The 21,906-nt window shown below is 45.9% G+C and overlaps 1 protein-coding gene across 2 annotated transcripts in view; it reads left to right on the forward strand.

The window, feature by feature from the left end:
• Positions 1-21,350, forward strand: part of NDUFB1 (NADH:ubiquinone oxidoreductase subunit B1) — a 56,538-nt gene extending 35,188 nt beyond the window's left edge. For both annotated transcript variants that reach the window (XM_078662055.1, XM_078662056.1), the window contains 2 exons: positions 11,455-11,599; positions 21,175-21,350. In XM_078662055.1, the coding sequence (XP_078518181.1) occupies positions 11,460-11,599; positions 21,175-21,211 (177 nt within the window). In that variant the 5' untranslated portion in view covers positions 11,455-11,459 and the 3' untranslated portion in view covers positions 21,212-21,350. The remainder of the gene's footprint in view (positions 1-11,454; positions 11,600-21,174) is intronic.
• The last annotated feature ends 556 nt before the right edge of the window (positions 21,351-21,906 follow it).

The raw sequence follows: 21,906 nt of genomic DNA on the forward strand, positions 1-21,906 counted from the left end.
TATCCTAGCTCTTGAATCCACTAGAAGCTTCAAACAAACATCACCTACGAACACATCCACATAGGGATCTATACAATCTGAAGGATCCCCAGTAACAATACCATCATCAGTGATAGTAACTATCATATCCTTGAAATTTTTAACAATATCACTTTCACAAACTTGTTCCTCTTTCACAACACAATTAACATTTTCAGCTCTATTTATGTTTGATTGACATACTTTCGCCAAGTGGCCTATTTTGCAACACTTGTGACATTTTGCAATTTTTCCTAGGCAAAACCTATTCTCCTTACCATGTGGAGCATATCCACACCTGTAGCATATGTTTGGTTTTCTAAAAATACTTTTGACATTGATCTTATCTTTTCTAGAATTACTGCTTTTAGACAAAGGAGAAACTACAGCATTTATATTTTCCTTGTTTGTAGAACTTACACTTAATTCTTTAGTTGAATTCTGTGCAAGTTCAAGACTTTTTGCTACTTTTATAATCTCTTCCAGGGTAGGATTGCCCATCGTGAGTAATTTTTGCTGTATGTGTTTGTCACTACAGTGTGCTATAAATTGATCTCTAACCAATTGATCACGATATTCTCCAGATTTTCCCTCAGCACACAATTTGCGTAAAGCACTTAAGTAAGAATCAACATCTTCACTTTGTAGTTGTACTCTCTTAGAAAATTTGTGCCTCAACACAACTAAACTTGGTTGCACATCAAACATGATAACAAGTTTCTTAACAGTTTCTTGATATTTATCAATCTCTTGACCCTCATTCAAAACCAAATCCGGTAAATGTTTATACACTTCTCTCTCTTCAAACCCCAAACAATTTAAAAGAAGATATTTTTTCCTTTCAGCTCTATATCGTGACGCACCAATGCCCCCGATATACGTCTCAAATGCATCAAACCATTGTCTCCATTGTATTCGTGGCGTACCTGGACTTTCAAGAAAAGGTGGAGGTTGATTTACAGACTGCATAATGATTCACAATTTTAAACTTTCCAATATGTAAAAGTTCGTTTGAGTATACTTTTCCAAGTGTTACTCACACATATACATATAAATAGTATGTATGAATCAATAAACCATCTATTGTTTCACACCTTTTTAAATATACAACATAGTATAGGTGTGTAAGTTATAAATAGTTCACTGACTATCACTTCAACCAAGGCTTTTTTTTTTTTTTTTAAAACACCTAAAGATAAGCAGAATGGTCCCCAAAAAAAAATCAAAATACCACAGTCTTACTGCAAAATTGTTGAAATACGCGTTCACAGTTGAAAAACTAGATTCCAGAGATCATCCTGGTATCTTCCTCGCAGTCCCCTTGCTCCACAATCTGCGCTGCGCTTAGTAGTTCCCTTCCAACGTCGCTTCCACACCGCAGCCTTTCTCTCAGATCGGCGCTGCACAGAGAACTGGGCGTGACCCTTGCGCATCCGACGCGCACGCATCCGACACTGTCACACAGCAGGGTCATTCAAGACGCGCGTTGCTCACTCGCCGAATCCCCGTGCGAGTTCGAACACGTCATCATTTGCTTCTGCCGCTTGACAGAGGAGGATCTCCGTAACCAACGGATGCTGGCAGCGATCAGCCTGCGTTAGCGAGTACGCCCCCAGAGATCAGCTTTCTCTTTTGACTATGTCACTGCTAGAAACGGCAGGACCCTCCCGCTAACCTCCTCACCTCCTAAAAGGTACTTTCCTTTGAATTTTCCACCGCTGGGGAAATATACAAACTTCCCTTCCTGTAGTACTCGCAGCCACTGGAGGAGGTAGGATGAGGTCTTTTTATGAAATCCTTTTTGCTTTATATATTCTTTCGCTTTTATTTGCAATCTTCTTTTTGCCTTTAAACAATTCCTTTGTTTACGAATTTACTTTTGAAATCCGCTCTGTTGCAGCAGCTCGTTTCTTCTTTACCCGTCGTCGTCAAAAATTATGTAGTGTCTTAAAATGGTAAATAAACTTGTAAGACACAGCATATAGGTTCACTAGATTTATTGTAAGCCAAACGAGCCACCGCTCCTCATTTCACCTAAGAGGTACCAACTGCCTCTCAGTAGAACCAGAACACAACAAGCACCATGACAACCTAAAAGGTTCTAGGAGATATGTTTCTAACAAGCATATCTAAATACAACAGTATCCAAATATGTCATCACCGTTTTTATACATTTTAAAAGAAATCCACAGGAATTTTTTTTGTTTAGCTTCCTTGTCTTAAATAAAATCACGTTTCTCTACACAGTTAACCTCTAATAATCGACATTCTGCATTGTAAGTCAGAGACATGGGTGTTTCTTAGCAACAGCCTTCACAGGTTTTTGGAACCTCTTTTTATTCATTATAAGAGAGTTCTCCACAAAAAGGCACTGATGTAAAATAAAACGGGAAGCCCTGTCCATGCATACTCTCTTTCTGGAAAAATAAATCTGACCCCTATCCCTTATATGTTCCTAATAAATCTCCACCTAGAGACAAAGTCTGAAAGAAGGGCTGTCTGTTCCTAGCAGCTCAAATGTCATATCAGAAAGGAGATGGTTTAGAAAGAACAGCTTAAAAGGCAGTGTCACACAGTCGGCCAAATAGATACATGGGTCTTAGCCTCGAAGGGCAGGGCCTATCCTTGCGTTCCCTTTCCACATATACCACGAGGTTGACACATACAACCATGAAGTCATCTCTGTTTTTGTCAACATATCTTGGGAGAGTCTCTCTATAGCCACTGTGTCCCAAGTTGTCGTATACAACATTTTTATGGATGGACCGGTTTGCTTTTTCCGGTTCCTGGTTATAACCATTTTTGCTGCTGAGAAAAACTAGGCAATCCGTTTACAGTCTCTCCTATTAATCTCCTTCCGTATGCCTGGTTGGAGATCTGATAGAACAATTGCCATCTCAGCGTGAATAGGGAATGATATGATTTTTTGAAGGACGTCAACACATCCTTTCAATATACTTCGGGCATTTCCAGCAAGTATTCATTGCAGTTCCTGTGCTCCTGGAATTCCACCAGCAGTCACTTCTAATGTTGGAGAACCGTTTTACTCCATTTCTTTGGAGTCAGTAACCATCCTGTCATCACCTTAATGTCCTGGACTCTGTATTGGATTGCTAAATTATTTTCTGAAATTCCCTGCCAAAACATCTTCTTTTCCCCACTAGCAATCATTCTGCCCAACTCCTTTTCTTAATATGCCACGTACGTACAGGCCATTTCCCTCATGGGAACAATTATCAGTTGGTTACCTATGAGGCACCAGTTTCCCACTCTGAGTGACTGCAGGTATCCTTGCAGTGAGTGCACGACTGCGTGTGCAACACATCCTGATTTTGTTCTGGCCCTGCCTTCACACTGTTCCAGTGTGTGTGCAGAGCACTAGGCTTGTCATTAGGAACACGTGGTCCAGAACCTATTTTGTAGCCTGAAGATGTGTCCAAGCATCCCCCTAGAGCAGCCATTGTGCTCTGTCTATGCCCACGGTAATTCTCACCAAGAAAAGGTGGTGGTGTGCCAATTGTTTGTGAATTGTTATTATAACCAGTATTTATTTTCCTGTGTCAAAGGAGAGTATCCCTTACTGACCCGTCTTTTGTGTTAATTTCTGCTTGTATGTGAAGCCCCTTGTGCTGACGTTCCATGTTCTTTGATGTGTAGTTCATATTTGGTAGTACAACTCTGTGTGTGCTACCTTTAGAAATTCAGTGAGGTCCTCGTTAACTAAATGCTTCTGATCCATTCTTCCTGAGAAGTGCTGTTTGGTAGATAGCAGTAATGAGGGGTGGGAATTCTGTTTCTGCTGTTAAAGGCGAGAAAAAGCCTGGGACAGGGCCTGCATATTTGTCTGCCCCTGCTTTAGATGACTGCCAGGTGCAGAGATCTTATCACTTAATCGTGCACTTGTTTTAGTTATTCCTGCTTAAAGTCGGCGTCATTGCTGCCTGTGGTCAGAGGCATTATCTTGCACAATGGTTGTGTCTGAGAAATGGCCAGAAGATATTATTTGAAAGAGAACCGACTCAAACAGGTTCTTAGACTTTAAACAGTAGACTCACATCCCCTGTCTGGATAATGAGTATAACCCAAGCCACCCTGCGTGGTTCCAGTTCCATGTACTTTGTGACCAAGATTACTCTGACTGCTGGGTTACAAGGGCTGGTGTCTGCATGACAGCCAGAGTCTCACAGTTGGGGGAATATCATCTCAGGTTTGAAATTCGTGCTGGAGGTTCTGAGGGTTTGCTTAGAATCTAGAAGCATGCCTGTTGAGGGAGAAAACGAACATGCATGGCCTTGCAGGAAGAGCAACTATCTGGGAAGAGAAGCCCAGTATGTTCCCGGCGTGAGGAGTACCTAGAGGAAGTTGGCCGCTTGAGGGCGCAAAGCCAGGAGTGACTTATATGGTCACTCCTGGCTTTGCTTCTGAGTGGTTATTGTTGTGAACTGCGCTAAGATTCATAAGAGCGAAGTAAGGAGAGACCCGTATTGTGATGCCTTTCCCATCTCCCAAGCAATGCCCTTTGTGAACCTTCACTAGTGAGCATCAATGTATTGTCTGGCATCATGCAATGGGATGAAGAAACTGTTGCTGCTGCTGCCGCCTTACATCAGAAACACTGCTTCCCTGAGATAATTTTGACTGCTTGCCCTTGCTACCCTGCGAGTCAAGTGTGGAAAGGGTGTACTTGGCGCGGTTTGGAAAGCTGTAGTAGGATGGACCCCAGGACAGCCATAGCAGATGACCTCCGCTATCACCGTTGTGGCCCAGTAGCCCCTGTCTGCCCTGTGCCACCCCTCCCCCACAAATCGGGTCTGACTCTCACCTATCACAAGTTGACTTTCACAGTCATAGAACAATTGAATATTTGGTCCCTGAAACATATTAGTAATGGTATGGTGACCCCCACCTCTTTTCATCTAACATCAGTTCTGTTAAAGGGGTGAATGTCAGAGTAAAGTGGATCCACAGCACGAGTACTGGATTTCCTAACCCCTAGTAAATTCCATTTTGTGAGCAAAGTGCTTGCAACCTCACTATGACTTAAAGGCTTTGGTCTGTACCATCTCTGCACTGACCACAGCACAATTATCTGTCTGTCCCCACCTGGTTCAGGAGGGCCCAATGCTTGCGTGACGACCTCTGAATCCAGCCAAACAAAATGCATCAATGGGTCACCATTTAATAATCCCTCACGTTATGGAAACCCCCGCTCCACGTGTGACTGTCTTGGGAACCTGCTTTATTTTCTGCAGCCTGTCACAATGTCTTACCCAGCCATACAGGCTCAATAGGTTCTTCTGCAAGGCCTCAAACATGTTTTCGTCATTTTATAGGTAAGGCCAGAAATACATATAAAAGCTGCAGAAGAATGTTCATTTTAATGACAGAGATCCACCCCATCCTGGATACAAAATGTTTACCCTACAGGTCATGTCCCATTTTAATGTCTTGTAAACGTTTAGTGACACTGGTGCCATATGACATCTGCCTTGGGAAGCCACATGGATTCCCGGATACATGACTGAGTGGGTGTTACCAGAGGTATCCAATCACTGTGCTATTTAGGCTAATTGGCATCAAACAGCTCATTGTTGACCTTAAAGCCAAATGCTGGCCACACTCTCGCAGCACCTGTATAAGTAGCAGAATATAAGTCAGTGAGTTTCCAAATAACACAATGCAGAAAGAGATATCTTGCATTCCGTATCTTTACATTTTTTCTCTTTGATTTAGTGAGTTTGGCTTTTCTTTTATTCATTGTTTTTCAAACTAGCATAACTGTGTGCCCAATTTATTTGCAGGCTGGCGTAGTCTGCATTATCCAACAAACATTGACTACATTGACTCATTAGCTGCTTTTGTTGTGGAATCAAAATCATGTCCTTCAGAAAACAATAACCACAGTTTATTCAAATCACCAGCACATCCCAAAAGTATATCCATGAAGAAGTTCGCAGCCTGAAACTTGTTTTTCCTTGCATTCTTCTTAGCTACATCTCTTACCAGGGATTTCAATTTCATAAAAATAATTTGTTCTTGAATCTGAAACGTGGCAAGTAAATTGGACATGAATTAATTGATTTGAAGAACACAACCTCAGATATGGAATTTTGTCATTAATAATTTAGGCTACTTGTTCAGGGCATGCTAATTTTTTTTTTTTTTTTTATAAATTAATTCTGCCTCCCAAAATATGTTTTTCTGAATGCAAAGTATCCAAAGCCTTTGATATGTTTTTAAAGTAGAGACTTAAATGTAAATCTGCTAGTTCTGGAGCTTCCAAAAGTAAAATATAGGCTACTTTTAAATCCTGACTTTCCTATAGAGTAGTCTATTTGACAGTCTTATGAACAAAAATTGTCACTCATTTTGATTTTGACTGAAAGCTTGTGGAACTATTTGGCATTATGTTTTGAGTTGATAAAATATACAGAACTTTGCCTTCGACAAGGCATCTTAAATGTTCAATTACCATATTCTAAAATAAAAATATTTTTCTCTGTAAATCATGAAACATTTGAAAATTATGAAACATTTGAAAAACGTAAAATATGTAAAAATACCTCACAATAAATATACATTACCCACACATGGGAAAAGGAACATAAAATGCTAACCAATTTCCAAAACCATGACATTTTAATGCCATATTGACCATAACAATTAGATTGTGTTCAAATGTAAATAGGATATTTAGTATGAGTCGGATTCCCAAAAACTCCCTCAGGCTAGACCTAACCCACTGTTGTATTACATTTATTTCAAGAGTTCATTGAATGAGAATGGTATGATCCTTTACCCCGAGACTACTATTCATCTTGCAGAAGGCATTAGCCAGAAAAGACCCTGAGTTATTTTTTAGGTCGAAGCCTAGCGTAAGACTGCGCACATGCGCAGTCTCGCTGGTTAGGTCGAAGCCTATCGTAAGTGCGCAGTCTCGCTGGTTAGGTCGAAGCCTAGCATAAGACAGCGCACATGCGCAATCTCGCTGGTGAGATTTAGTGTTATCAGGAGAGTTCACTAGCAGGCTTTAAGCCCCGCCCCTCTTTCCCATTGGCCGGCGTCACCGTTTAGTCTAAAGACGGGCCGGCCATTGTGAAAGAGCACTTTCTATCAAAAAGTTTTCTCTCTTTGAACTGTCCCACTTGGACTGGCTCACTTGACTTACTGGTGTCGCAAAAGGATTCTTATCTTTATGGGGCCATTTGTTTCAAACACATGGCCCCATAAAGATAAGCTCCGGCGCGATCCTGTTTTAGTTTTCGGGACGCGCTTGTTTTTAGAGGAATCGAACATTGTACCAGACGCTGGAGCTTAAAATGCTTTCTGTGGTGTGGGGTGAAAGAAAACTTGCAAACACACGCTTTGGTCATTCAGGGCCCTGTATTCAGGCTTTGCATCTGAGCTTTTACTCAGAAGCGTGTATCAGGAGAATCCCTGCAGTTTACCTTAAAGTTACTGAATTGTGTAGTTTGTTTGCATTTTCCTCTCTTTACTTTGTACATTTCCCCCCTTCCCCACCCCTTGTCTGCCTCCACATCCTATCTCCCATAATAGACATTTTCTCGAGTTATCCCTGGGACGCGCCGGGGTAATACTGCTGTAATCTGCAGTTTAATTTCAGATGTCTATCGTAATTGATCTGCTTTTTAATTACCAAATAGGATTGTAAATTGGAGATGGAGGGCAGGCCTAAAGGCTGATCCGTGCGGCGGGGGTGTGGTAAGCTGGCGGCGGGTCTCAGTTGTGATGTCTGCTCTGAACCCGCTGATTTGCCGGGAGTGCGGGACTAGAGTGCCGGGGCTGCAGCTGAGCCACGATCACGACTCGGGCCCTGTCTGCACCTGTGGGGAGTTCATTCTCTGCAGCCTGCATGATCGTATGTCCTGCATTGAACTGGACATGGCTGCAGTGGGCTCTCTCCAGGAGCGAGCCTACCCCAGCGCCCAGAGAGGCACTGGGGCAGGCTTGATCCACAAGTGCCATAGGCACTGGGGCAGGTTTGATACCAACCACCCCGCCGATGCACTGGGGCAGGTCTGATCCCAAGTATACACCGCTCCCACCGAGGTACTGGGGCAGGCTTGATTTACCCTCCCCCCGAGGCATTGGGGTGTGTCTGATCCATGTACCCGCCCCCTGAGGCACCGGGGCGGGTTTAATCCCATGTACTCCCCACCTGCACTGGGGCAGGTCTGATCCTGCGTACTACCCGAGGCAGGTTTGATCCCGCGTACCACCCTGAGGCACTGGGGTGGGTCTGATCCAGTGTACCCTCCCCTTGAGGCACTAGGGCGGGTCTGATCCCATGTACCACCGCCCCCCTCCAGGCACTGGGGCAGGTCTGATCCCGCGCACCACACCCCTTGAGGCTCTAGAGCGGGTCTGATCCCACGTACCACACCCCCAGGCACTGGGGTGGGTCTGATCCCACGTACCACCCTCTTCCTTGAGGCACTTGGGTGGGTCTGATCCCACATGCCAAGGCACTGGGGCGGGTCTGATCCCACGTACCACCCCCCCAGGCACAGGGGCGGGTCTGATCCCACCCCCCCCCACCCTCGGCACTGGGGCGGGTCGGATCCCGCAGCTTGGAATGCTACTGTATGGTGTGGTCCGCATCTCAGCGTTTGAAAGCCTTGCTGTGTCGAGCACAACCAAGGTGTTTGGACACTGCAGCTTGAGGTGTCCTGGTTGGACATCACCAGTGTTGGGATACCGACGGGCTCTGATGGTCTGGGAGCAGTGGCACTTATTAGTGGCTGCATCCATAGAGGGGGTTTCGCCCCTAGTAAGGAACATACCTTGAGGTTCAGGGTTCTGTGAAGCGTGGAGGGCGCTTGACTTGGGTCCATGCAGATGACCTCATGTCTGCTCAAAGTATACAGAGTTGGGTGTTCTGTTCATTGACTCATTCAAAGCTAAAATGGCTGTCTTGAATCCTCCGGTTCATGTACATCTCCACACCAGCTGCAGGATAGGCCTTTACTCATTCGTCTCTGGGTACCTTAACCGGCGGCGGGCGGTTGCAGTTAGACAGTCCATGTACATAAACGCACCGACTGAAGGATAGGCTTACATCCTCTCCTCTGATGCCTTAAACAGCGACGGGAGGCTTACAGTTCGACCTTCCATGTGCATTATCACACCAGCTGCATTATAGGCCTTTACATCATCCCCTCTGGTACCTTAACTAGGGATGAAGGGTTGCAGTTGGACCCTCCATGTGCATGATCACACCTCCTTTAGGATAAACCTTTACATCATCCCCTCTGGTACCTTAACCAGCGACGGGATTGTTACATGATTGCACCTGCTGCAGAGTAGGCCTTTACATCATCCCTCTCTGGGTACTTCAACAAGCGACTGGAGGGTCACAGTTGAACCTGCCAAGTGCTTGATCACACCACCTGCAGGATAGGCCTTTATATCCTCCTCTCTGGTACCTTAACTAGGGCGGGAGGGTTTCAGTTGGACCTTCCATGTGCATGATCGCACCCGCTGCAGAATAGGCCTTTACATCATCCTTCTCTGGGTACCTTAACCAGCGATGGAAGGGTTACAGGTAGTCCTATGTGCATGATTGCAGCGGCTGCAGCTTAGGCCTTTACATCCTCCTCTCTGGTACCTTAACTAGGGCGGAAGAGTTACAGTTCGACCATCCATGTGCTTGATCACACCGGCTGTAGAATAGGCCTTTACAGCATCCCTCTCTTGGTACCTTAACTAGGGTGAAAGGGCTCTGCACCGGAGGATGGATTCAGCCTTTCCTGGTTTAAAGCGCTTCCTTTCTCTGTCTTCACTGTTCAGCTCTGCCAGTCATCCAACTCGACCTGATATAACATATGCACCATTTTCAGACTTGAGCTCCACACTGTTTCATCAAAGCACCTCAATGGTGGTCCATGCATTTTAGTGTTTGGTCCCTTGTACAGTTCGTACCACACCTTGTACTGTCATGAATACACCATATTGCAATTCTCATAGCTCCCTCTCCCACTACCCTGACCTGCTCTGCACTCTGATTTTTTTTTCTTTTCATCCCTGAAACTCACATTATAATCTCGGTGCATTTATATTCCTGCCCATCAGCATCTCCTATTGCAGTTCTGGGAAATGTGCACTGCTCTGCCTGTGCCCCCGTCCCTGCCCTTCAACATCATTGTGCACCTCAACCATGCCCTTCGGTATCTCCTGTGCACCTCACCCCTGCCCTTCAGCATCTCAATCTGTTTGTGGTGGGAGCCACACACTGCTGTGCCAGTGTACCTCATTCCTCACTTGTTACCTTCCACACCACTTTAAGTGCACTGTAGCCTTGGAGCGCTGGTTTTTAGGTTTTGCCTAATGCAATAGGTCTCGCCTTTTATTAAGTTAAAGCCATTTTCTTTGCTATACACTACCATTAGCAAAGCAAATGGCTTTAACTTAACCAAAGGCGAGAGCTGTTGCATTTTCAATGCTTGTTTACTCGGGCTTCAATTGAGGGACTATACCAAGCACAGTTATATGTTTCCTCATTAGTTGATGCTTTAACGAAATGTGCGGCCTCACAGAGTTCCATCCTTGTTTGAGAACAGAGAGTGGAAATCTAGGTTTTGGGTTCAAGCTCAACGTGTAATGTAATGAGGAGGGGTATGACTTAAAGCAGCATGGAAGGGCTCGCTACTTCCTGCTGTTGTGATCATGAACTTTATATGGATCCCAAAACATTTCTGTAACTATCACACAGCTTATTGTCTTCACAACCTTCTGTGCACAAAAAAATGTGGACTCCGAACCCGGTAGGGGGAGGCTGTGATTCACCACGTTGAAAGCCCCCCGCCCCCCCCCCCCCCCCCCCGATTCTATGATACTCTACAACTGTCAGCACCATCAGTAATTATACTTGTGGTGGGGGCATCAAGCCCCAACACGGCTGCCCAAAGCCAATCCCCTACTCAAAAAAGCTGAAACAAGGAACCCCTCTCCTCTTCTTGTCTCATCACATTGTTTCTCTTTATTTTTGTTGAACCCAATTTCCTTTCCCCATTTTACCGTACGGGCAAAATGCCCAGAAATGTTATCTGCTTGCATGTTTACAATATTGCTTAAACTTCAATCTGGTATCAAAGTATATACATATGCAATTGCTGTTATATCTTTGAAAATCTATACAAATATTTAATACAGAATAATTTGTAAGACAGTTGCAAAAGATCATCATGACGTATATTTGTGTTTGGTTTCTCGATAGCTAAGTGACTTTATGTATCTCAGATAACTGCTGTGTTCACTGTTCATTTCACTCTAGATATGTGGAAATTCCCCGACTGACCAATTGGATATATGAGATGATTTAATTGAACTGCTTGTTGTAAGATGCATTGTATGCAGTGCCACAGTTTTAACGTGTTATATTTGTTTTTTTCACCTTTTGTGTTATAATATTTTTAGCCACCATGGTGAACGTGTTCAGCTTTGCACGTGATCATTGGGTCAATATATTTGTCCCTCTGGGATTTGTGATTGGATGGTACTGGGATCGAAAGAATGACGAACGCTTGACTGACTTCCGCAACAAGAGTGTATTATTCAGGAGGTGAGTTGAGGTTCATTCTCATTTATCCAAACATCTTTCCCACCTCAAAAATGTTTGAAAAACACCCATGCAGTCACTTTGTACTGGGTGGTTTTTCACTCCGATATTTTAAAGCACGGCATTTGCATGTTGTTATTTAGACATTGCCCAGTTTTAAATTGATGGAGTGGGGCCGGTTGTTTTTATTGTGTTAAGTATAGTAAAGAGTGGATGAATTTTTTTTTTCTTTAATTAAAAATAAATAAATAAAACTAGATCGAATTCAAGCCTATTTTCATACCACTAGATACTAACAAAAGCAGCACAATTCAGACCATAGACATCCTGATTCAATGTGCTTCAACTCATTTTGATCGTATTCAACAAAAGGTGTTGATTGGTATTTTTAGATTTCCAATGTTGGGTTTTATAGCTATATTTTTGAGTATTTATTTATTTTATTTATTCAAAGTTTTATATAGCGCGAACAGGATCCTTACAGATATCAGAGCGCTTCACAGATACAAGGGTAGGGGCAGCAGGACTGAACAGATAATGGGAGCAGTATAATAGTCACTAACATAATAGGATAACAGTAACATACAGAAAACATATCAATATACAATCAGGTAACAAGTAATATAAGAACGCACAAGTCATTGATCCCATTACAGTAGGGTTCAGGTCAACCTTAGATGTGTGGATGGCTTATACCAATTTCTTAGGATAGAGAGAACACGGGGTGGGGGCATGGGGAGGGTTATTCAATAAGCTAAAGTGTATCATATATTGGTCGGTAGTACGAGAGTAATGTAGTAGTGTCACATTCAGGTAAGAGTATAATTCCCGGAGACAAGGTGATCAATGATACAAAACGATGCAGAGTCTCTGATCCAGCGTCTAAAAAGTTCAGGAGATCTTGGCCAGAAGGATGGTTTTCACCTCTTTCTTGAAGAGTGCAGTGGAGGTGATAAGCCTGGTTTCAGGAGGGAGCGCATTCCAGATCCTGGGTGCCATTCCTGAGAAGGAGCGCTTGTATGTTTTTTCTTTCCAGAATCTACGAGGTTTCAGGAGTAAATTTTTTGTACTTCTATTGGATCTCGAACCTCCTGATATAGACAACTTTTGAGCGAGGTAGTTGGGTAGCCTTGTGGTGCACGGCCGAATGTGTCATGACTGCGATTTTTAGCTGTATTCTGGCTTCAAAAGGCAGCCATTTTAGAGACTTTAAGTCTGGGGATATATGCGAATGTTTTCTTGAGCCAGTGATGAGCCTCGCGGCAGCGTTCAGGGAGGCTCTTAGGGGTGCTGTTGTGGATAGCGGGAGTCCGCTGAGGGCCACAATTCCGTAGTCTATGCGAGGGATGACTAAAGCTTGTACAGCAGTTTGGAAGTCTTTGGCAGGGAGGAAGGGTTTAAGTTTCCTCAGTGTGTTGATTTGGAAGTTGGCTCCTTTTGTGGCTTTGCTAACGTGCTGTTGCATGTTGAGCTTGGCGTCAAGTGTGATGCCTAGGGATTTCGCAGAATCCACGATGGTAGGTTTGACATTGAGTGCTGTTAGGTTATTGAGCCAGGTTTGGGTAGTGGAAATTTTCGCCGGAGGTGAGATGAGTAGGAACTCAGTTTTCAGAGCATTTAGTTTGAGGTGATTATCGGCCAACCAAGATTGAGTGTTACTGAGTGTGGAATTCAGAAGTTTGATATCTTCCGGGGATTGTAACTTTAGGTAAAGTTGTGTGTCATCGGCGTACATATGGAATTGAACATTGGATGCTTGGAGTAAGGTGGCGAGCGGTTCCATGACGAGGTTGAACAGTGTGGGGGAGAGGGAGGAACCTTGTGGGTGGAACACCTAGATCTGCAGGCACAGGTGTAGATAGCACATTGTCGATCTTGAACTTCTGAGACCGGTTATGAAGGAAGGAAGAAAACCATTTGAGAACAGTTCCCGATAGACCCATTCTAGTGCTTAGCAGCTCCAGTAAGTTCTCATGTTTGACCGTGTCAAATGCTGAAGAGAGGTCAAGAAGGATGAGGAGGCAGGACTCATTGCGATCAAGGATTTGGAGGGCATCATCAATTATGTGTGTCATAGCTGTTTCCGTGCTATGTTTCGCTCGGAAGCCTGATTGATGATGGTTGAGGAGGTCAAATTGGTCAATGTGTTTTGTTAGTTGGAGTTGGACACATTTTTCCAGCAGTTTGGCCAGGGTGGGGATATTGGTGATAGGGCGGTAATTGTTAAGGTCAGACGGGTCAGCTGTAGGTTTCTTGAGTATAGGCGTGACTTGCCCCACCTTGAGGGAGTCCGGAATGAGACCTTGTTGAAGGGAGCTGTTGATGATTTGGGTCCAAAGTGGGAGGAGCAGGGGGATGAAGTCTTTTACAGCATTAGCAGGTAGGGGGTCTATGAGGTGGTTAGAGGGCTTCAAGGTGCATAGCAGTTTGTGTATTGCTTCTTCCGAGTAGGTGTCGAAGTGCAGCCATGATGCCTTGTTTTTAGGTTGAGTGTTAGACATTCTGGTGTGGTTGGGGAATCGGCTTACATCCATGATGAGGTCATTTTTTATGTTGTCGGTTTTTAGCTTAAAGAAAGAAGAGAAGGCTTCACAGTGTGGGGTGTCGCTTGTTGTGCTGTTTGATTGTAAGGGTTGTGTCTTTGTTTGAGTCTTGATTAGTTCAAACAGCTTTCTTGGCCTGTTTTTTGCTTGGTCCAACTGGCGGCTAAAGAAGTCCGACTTTGCGCGCTTTATTTTCCTAAAGTAGGCATTTCTCTTGTTCTTAAGCGTTTTTAGATGCAGTGATGATGGGTCAGATCTCCAGCTACGCTCTGCCATTCGCATAGTACGCCTGTCATCATTGAGTCTGCCGTCATACCAGGGGTTAGAAATTTTGGTCGAGACTCTCTTCAGTTGCAGTGGGGCGACTTCATTGACTATTGAATTCATAGAGTCAAGGTAGTGATCGGTCAGTGATTGAACATCCGAGGCACCTGAAGGGGGAAGGAGGAGACTGCCGATGTGGGGAGGCAGGGTGGTGGGGTTAAGATTCCTCATGTCCCTTTTCCAAGTTTTGGATCTGATGGGTTGAGCCGGGTAAGATTGAACTTTTTCGTTGATAAAGAAGGTGATAATGTGGTGGTCTGACCAGTCGCAGGGTTGGATCGCCTCCAGTTGGGTGGAGTCCTCTTTGGCGATGATGAGATCGAGTATCGAGCCTTTGTCGTGTGTTGGTCTATCGCATATTTGGGTGAGGTCAAGCGCATTAAGGAAAGTTTTGAGACTATTCACCACTGTGTCACCTAGATAGACTTGGGTGGACTGCCGACCGGCATTGGATGTGATCATGTCCATGAGTTGTTGGGTGAATATGAGGTTGTCACCAGGCGGGTGATAGATGAGATGTAAAGCACAAACTTGTTTGCCCTCGCTGGTGATATCGAGGCAGAGGAGTTCACAGGAAGTAAGGGAGGGTGAGGTGGCTTTAGTAACGGAGAGGTTGCTCCTGAAAATGCATGCAATTCCCCCGCCCGTCTTGCCAGGCCTGTCCAGTCTAATGATGTGATAATTGGGGGGGACTAGTATGTCCATTATCGGGGTAGAGGCTTCAGTAAGCCACGTTTCAGTCAGAATGGCTAGGTCTAGATCCCTTGCTGAGACGAGATCAGCAATGTCGGAGGAGTGTCTCTGAGCCGATCTGCAGTTGAGTAGGATGCATTTGAGTTTGGGAGTGAGAAGGGTGGTCGAGCCTTCTAGGGAGAGGGGGACTTTTCTGAGGTTGTTAGGGACGGAACCTCTGTTGCTAAGGGTTGGGAGCCTCAGAGGATTTGTGAGAATTGTGGGTATGGGGATATGTGTGTTGGATATGTGTTTTACCGGACCTGGGCCATAAGAGCGTAGGAGGGAGCATAGGTCGCGGTCCGACAGTGAGTTGAGGACACGACGGGGGCAGTGGGAGTTATTGAGAGCGGGAATAGTCGGCCAGCTCGGAAGTCGTTGGAGGCGAGGGTATGTAGGGAGGGTCCGTCGTTTGTAGGGTAGTTGGTTAGTGGGAGGTAGATCTTTTTTGACTTGTAGGAGATCCTCTTTGACTTGTTGGAGGGTGGATAAAGTCAAGTCTAGAGGTGGATTGGGGATGGGGTTGGTGGTGAGGGCCATTGGTGGTCCTTTTTTGACTTGTAGGAGATCCTCTTTGACTTGTTGGAGGGTGAATAAAGTCAAGTCTAGAGGTGGATTGGGGATGGGGTTGGTGGTGAGGGCCATTGGTGAGTGGTTGAGTAGTGAGCTGGAAAGTGAACAGGGTATCGAGGGGGGGGATATGCTAGCGTTGTTGGAAGGTTCTACGGCGATAATGAGTGGGATGGCATTCGATGTGTGGGCGTATTTGTGGGCGAGGGGTGTGGGTGAGGTAGGGGGAGGGTGGGAGGCATAGGTAGTGCTGTCGGTGGGAGCCGGTGCCGGTGAGTTGAAGAGTGAGTGAAGGCTGGAGACAATGGGGGTGGCAGGAAAGTAGTGGGGGCTGAGAATGGGAGGGGAGAGAGGGGGGGATGCTAAGGTAGGGGAGGCAGTATGTTCTTTGGGACTGGTTGGGAGGGTGGGGGTGTCGTGAGTGAGGGTGGGGAGGGGGCTGGGGAGGGAGAGGGATCTGCCGCGGAGTGGAGGGAAGGGGGGGGAGATGAACTCCGGACTGTGGTGTGTTCAGAGGCGTTCATGGGGGGTGTAGCGTGGGGGGAAGGGGGCGTGGGGGTATCGAGGATGTGGGTGTATCGAGGATGTATGGGGGGGCGTGTACTCACGTGGGGACTGAGAGAGGGGGAGAACAAAGGGTGGGATTTGTCATTGTGCGTGCCGTTCTGGTGCTGATCTAGGTAGGAGGTGTTGTGGGTGGGCGTTATGTCAGGGGAGAGAGGGAGGGGAGAGGTATGAGTGGGGGTCAAAGGGGTAGTGTTAGAGGGGCGGCTAGTGTATGAGTGGGAGAGATTTGTGACTGCGCTTGGGGAGTGTGGGGCGTTAACAGGCGGAGGGCGATAGACTAGGGTACTGGGGGTAGAGGTGAGGTGCGTGTGGATCCGACGCTGACCTATGTTAGTAGTGTTGTGGGTGAGGGCTGCGACGTCAGGGGTGATAGTGCTGGTGGAGTTCTGGGTGGAGGTCCGTAGCTTGGACAGGTGCTCTTTGAACTTGGGGAACAGGTTGTCTAGTAGTTCCAGGTTCTTGTCTGTGGATTGAATTAGGACAATCCCGTTATTGTAAATAGTAATGGTGGTTCTGCCAGGGAAGAGTTGGGAAGGTGTGATAGAGAGGGTTAAGCCATGAGCTGTTTTCCTAGTGGTGGAGACGGTGAGTAGGGTTAGGAACGCTGTTCTCCATTGGGCTCTGCGTGATGTGTGGAAGATGATATCAATGTTCAGGGCTCCATTGCCCGGTGAGAAGTAGGTGTCGGCAAAGGGTGTTTCAGGGTGCGACCTCAAAAAGTTATGTTTAAAGCGTTTAGCGGCTTTTTTGGTGAGAGTGGGAGGGTAGTTGATTCTATATGTGTGCTTACCGATGAGATCCATGTTAGGATGGCTGTAGCGTTGGGAGTGGGAGGAAAGACGACAATAAAGCTGTCGGCCGTAGGTTACAGGGCACAGGAGTGACACTAGTGAGTGGCCAAAAGTAGCCAAAAATAAAATATAAGGGTAGCAGTGGGTGCAATCTAGGAACAAACACTGTGTAGGAGCAGCTTACAATAGCTCACAATGTACAATATATGAGAGGTAGCAATCAGCTTACACCATGTACAATATATGAGAGGTAGCAACCAGTTAGGTGGAACCATATTGACACATCATAGTGTAGGAGGTAGCAACGGTGAATTCCAGGTGTAGAAAGTGGCTGGGTGCAGCTAACAATATTAACGAAATATATGAGGTAATAATCAGTGCATCATAGTGATAGCAGTGAGATGGAAGCAGCTTACCAGACTGAAACAGCCGAATGAGGTAGCGATCATTGAATAATATGGATAAAAGTGAGATGGGTGTAGCTTGCAACATCAACAGTATACAAATATGAATAAAATACTAGTGAATTACTGGAGCCAATATACGAGCAAACAGATGGCTGCAATAAACAAACAAATATGACATTAGTAAGCAGCCTGTAGAATATGAGGTAGCAATCAGTGCACTGTCGGCGAGGACGAGTGGAAATAGGTGTAAGTTACATACAGTGTAAAAGTACCAGTAGTAAAATAATAGTATAATACTGCAATAAAAGGCAAACACTTAATCGCATAACGATTTGAGTACAGGGCTATGTAGAGTCTGTGGTACCGATAGTCAAGAGTAATCCGAAAGACTAGTCCATGATGGCCACCAATAAGAGAGGGAAGTCTAAATATGGCCGCCAAGTAAAGGGATCATTAGTCCTCTTTTGGTTGTTACTGTTTTCAGAGCAGGGAAGAGCAGTTTCAGATTCTATTCGGCCGGCTCAGGATCTTGCATACCATGGGGAGTCTTATCTCAGTTTTTGTTATCTTAAGAGGAGCTGCTGAGGGGCCTCGTGGGCTCAGGCGGTACAGGAGGGGATTAGGTGCTCAGTTTATGACCCCCGCCATTTTGAGCAACAGAGGTTTTTGTAAAACAACACGAGTGGGGCAAAATGTGCACCTTTTCCAGAAAAACGCGTGGGGCAAAGCAAATACCTTTTTTAGCTGACACTTCGGCAAAGACGATCTTCGCTAGCGTTTGCAGATCAGTCGGTCTGTCTGTTCATGGTACAGCTGGGGGTTGGAAACAAAGGGGGGAGGGGGGGAACGACCATCCACCCCACAGCAAGGCGCCAGCTTCCTCTGGTGTCCTGGTGTCCTGACGGTGGCTGCAGGCAGGGGACGAGCAGCCAGGCAAACAGCTCACCCGGCAGGGCAGGGAGATCACTCCCGTCGTGAGTCGGACACCGGGTCTACCACCACCCAGTCAGTCCGGCGTATGCGACGGTGCTTTCAGGCGAGAGACCCTCCAGTAGTCCGCTACAGCTCCCCTCGCCTGCAGTCTCAGAATGCACCTGTCGTCGTCCACAGTGGGCGTCAAAGCCGATGTTTGCAGATGACTGAGAGCTACATGGTACAACGGGCTGTGATGTGTTAGCTCCCAGCGCACAGCTCCCAGCGCGAGCAGGACTCCGGGGGTCCCGGCAGCAACCACCGTGACGATGTGCCTGTCGCACTCCAGGCGCTATCAGTGGTCCAGGTCCCGGTCTAATTCAGCGACGTCCAGCAAGGTACACCAGTCGTCCAAAGCTGGCTCTAGACAGCAGGCATCCGCGTCAGGTTCCGCAAATTCGTCGTCAACGGGGAGCAGCCCAAAGTCTGAGGAGGAGGCGGGAGAGGCTCGGCTTTTCCTGCGGGTCTTGGTCTCCAGTCGGGTCGGGGATCCTCAGCAAGTTTCATCCGCAGGTAAGAAATCCAGTTACTTGTATTAAACCTGTTACTTGTAACTCCAGTTACTTTTGCGTCGCGTTGCTCAAGACGGTGCAGCACGGAGCTGACGGGGATAAAGACAAGAGAAACTGGATCCCCAGCACCGGAGCTCTTACGGAGAGCTCCTATCCGGCGGCCATCTTTTTGATGTGTCATTGGTAGTGTCTTTCCATCTACGCAGTCAGCATCTGCGGCAGATTTGCTTCGGTAGGTGTGGAGGTAGAGGTGTGGGGATCAGGAGAGGGAAGGACAGGGGGCCTGGCAGAGGGAAGCAATGAATGCTCTCACTGACAGGAAAAGGAAAATCGGGGATGAGGCTTGGCTGCTTATGCTGCCTCGTGCTACAGGATGGAATTACCCTCTCAAATAAATGATCCATGTGTTTCAACAACTGGGAGAACCGGGTGTGGGAACACCAGCCCATTCATGATGAGGCAGAGTTGGATTCCGTATGATAATCCTGATTCATAATCCGAGCAATAAGGAACCTTTTGGAGGTCTACCTTCTCACAGGATCTGCCATACCTCACTTGTCCATGTAAACTGCACAGCTCAGCATATCTAGCCATTTGTCTTTGTTTCCCATTATTCTGTGTATATACATTTGATCGCTTCATCATACCCTCTTTGACATACTTCATTTACCATAGTGACGGCTTGCACACAAAAGGGAGAAGTGGCCTGTGTTTTGAAATACAGGCAAATCTTATTGGCAATTGTACATGCTACAATGAACAGGAAATAAAATCGCCTCCTGAGACATTAAGCTGATTGAGTAATATCATGCCAGTGACTTCTGTTGAAGAGCAGCAACCCAGGAGAATTGCAGGGTCAAAGAAGGGGAAAACACTAGGTAGCAAATCACACCACAGAGAGGACCGCTTTTAATTCCATCTGCCAGCAGAGCGCTTCTGCGAAAGTGAATGATTTCTTTTATTAAAACGATCTATTAACAAGTGTGTTGAAACAAATAGTTTATTTTTGACCTTGGTTAGAACTACCACAGGCACAAGAGTTCATACATGTCAATTTCTGGGTCCTCAAAAACTGCTGAACCACCACTGCGAATCCTGTTTTGTTGATGGTTCTGAACATTGAACACACAAGCATCCACGCTTACAAAACTATCCACAAGAAATGTCTAAAGCCATGGAGCAGTGATATAGAAGTAACTCTGGGTCATTAAGCAAGAAACACAAAAAGATTAAGGGGCAGATTACGATGGCGGACGGACTGGAGTCCGCCCGCCATCATGGTGGTGACCGGGACCATCTGCAATACATGCGGCGGTCCCGCACACCCAATTAGGATGCCACGGCCACCATGGCAGTCGCAATTTGCACTTTAACATTGCGGCGGGTGCTGTTGACTGCAGCACCAGCCGCGATGTTCAAAATGCATGTTGTGCATTTCACTGCACTATGTGGCAGGCACAACACGGTGCCTGACACTTGGTGTAGTGAAATGTAGGGGGTTACCATGGGTACCCCCCAAATGCACCCACACCTCCCCCAACACAATGGGTGCCCGCAATGGGCCCTCGAAACCCATCTCCACCAGCCTTTCCATGGCGGTTTCGCCGCCATGGAAAGGCTGGCTGAAGACAGCATCCTAATTTGGCGGACGGTGCCTGCTAGGCACCACCACCATTTTAGCCTATCTGATCCGTCCGCCAGGCAATCGTAACGATTGCCTGTGGCAGTTCCGTAGCGGGCGGTCTTTGCGTCCCCCACAGTCGCAGTCTGGATCCCTCTGCAATCGTAATGTGGTGGGGGGAAAATCACGGTCCAATGGCGGAAGGCCCGCCACCGCACGTCTGGCGGTACTTCCGCCATCGTAATGACCCACTAAGACCATTGTCAGCAAAAGATATCAGGGCACTTCCCTTTTATGTCTTTTTAAAACATTATGCACTATTTCTTTTTTACATCTTTTTAACTTCATATAAGTACATTTGATATTTCAGCTTGAAATTCGTTATGATTTTAATTAACCACACAATAAATATCTATCTTACAATATTATGCAACATAGGTTAAGGTCATAGTGAGATCATTGCTGGAATACACATAGATAGATGCCTTTTAGTGACCACTTAGTATGCATATCTAAATTTTCTGTTTGGTTTCTTGCAGGGAATTGAAGCCAGGGGAAGAAGTTACATGGAAATGAATTCTACCAGCTAAATGGACTTTTAGATTCAATTACACATTTTGGTGTATCGATCTGCCCTCGCTGTTTAATCTGCTTTGTGATTTGTGTAGGGCTTGAAACGGATGTATGTAAACATTAAATGACAGCTACTCAATAACTTGTTAGTGTTACTCATATGCTTCAGTGCTTTGCATGTATAAACGCCACATGGCAGGTCTACCCAGGTAGTCCTTCCACAGACCGTAAATAATATACGAGTCACTCTTTTTCAACCCCACTGCCAATAGCCCTCCCCAATACGGCTCTGGTTTGCAGAGAATGTATTTTATCATTCCCAAAAGTGCCTGTCTAGTGCAGATCAAGAAGACTACTACTACTTCCTGAATATTGTGAATACAACCCAAAGTGACGAAGGCATGACAGAGCTGCATAACTCTACTGCGCTGGAGAAGAGGCAAGGCTCGAAGTTACCCTTCCTTTATATCTCCGTTACTGAACCAAGCATTCAGAGTTATCGAGCAAGTGGTGTGCACACCTTTTAAAGTTTTCTGTAGAGCTGAAGAGTATGGCATGAGGGAGGGTGGAGAACACATTGGAAGATGATTTCAGAATAGCACTGGTGGGAAATGGTGTGGGCAGAATAGTAATTTGAACATGGCGCAAGGGGGCACAGGAGGTGGTTTCTTAAAGGCTTTGAGAGGAGCACAGTTGAA

The sequence above is a fragment of the Lissotriton helveticus genome, chromosome 9 (assembly GCF_964261635.1).
Source record: "Lissotriton helveticus chromosome 9, aLisHel1.1, whole genome shotgun sequence".
NCBI classification, from domain to species: domain Eukaryota; kingdom Metazoa; phylum Chordata; class Amphibia; order Caudata; family Salamandridae; genus Lissotriton; species Lissotriton helveticus.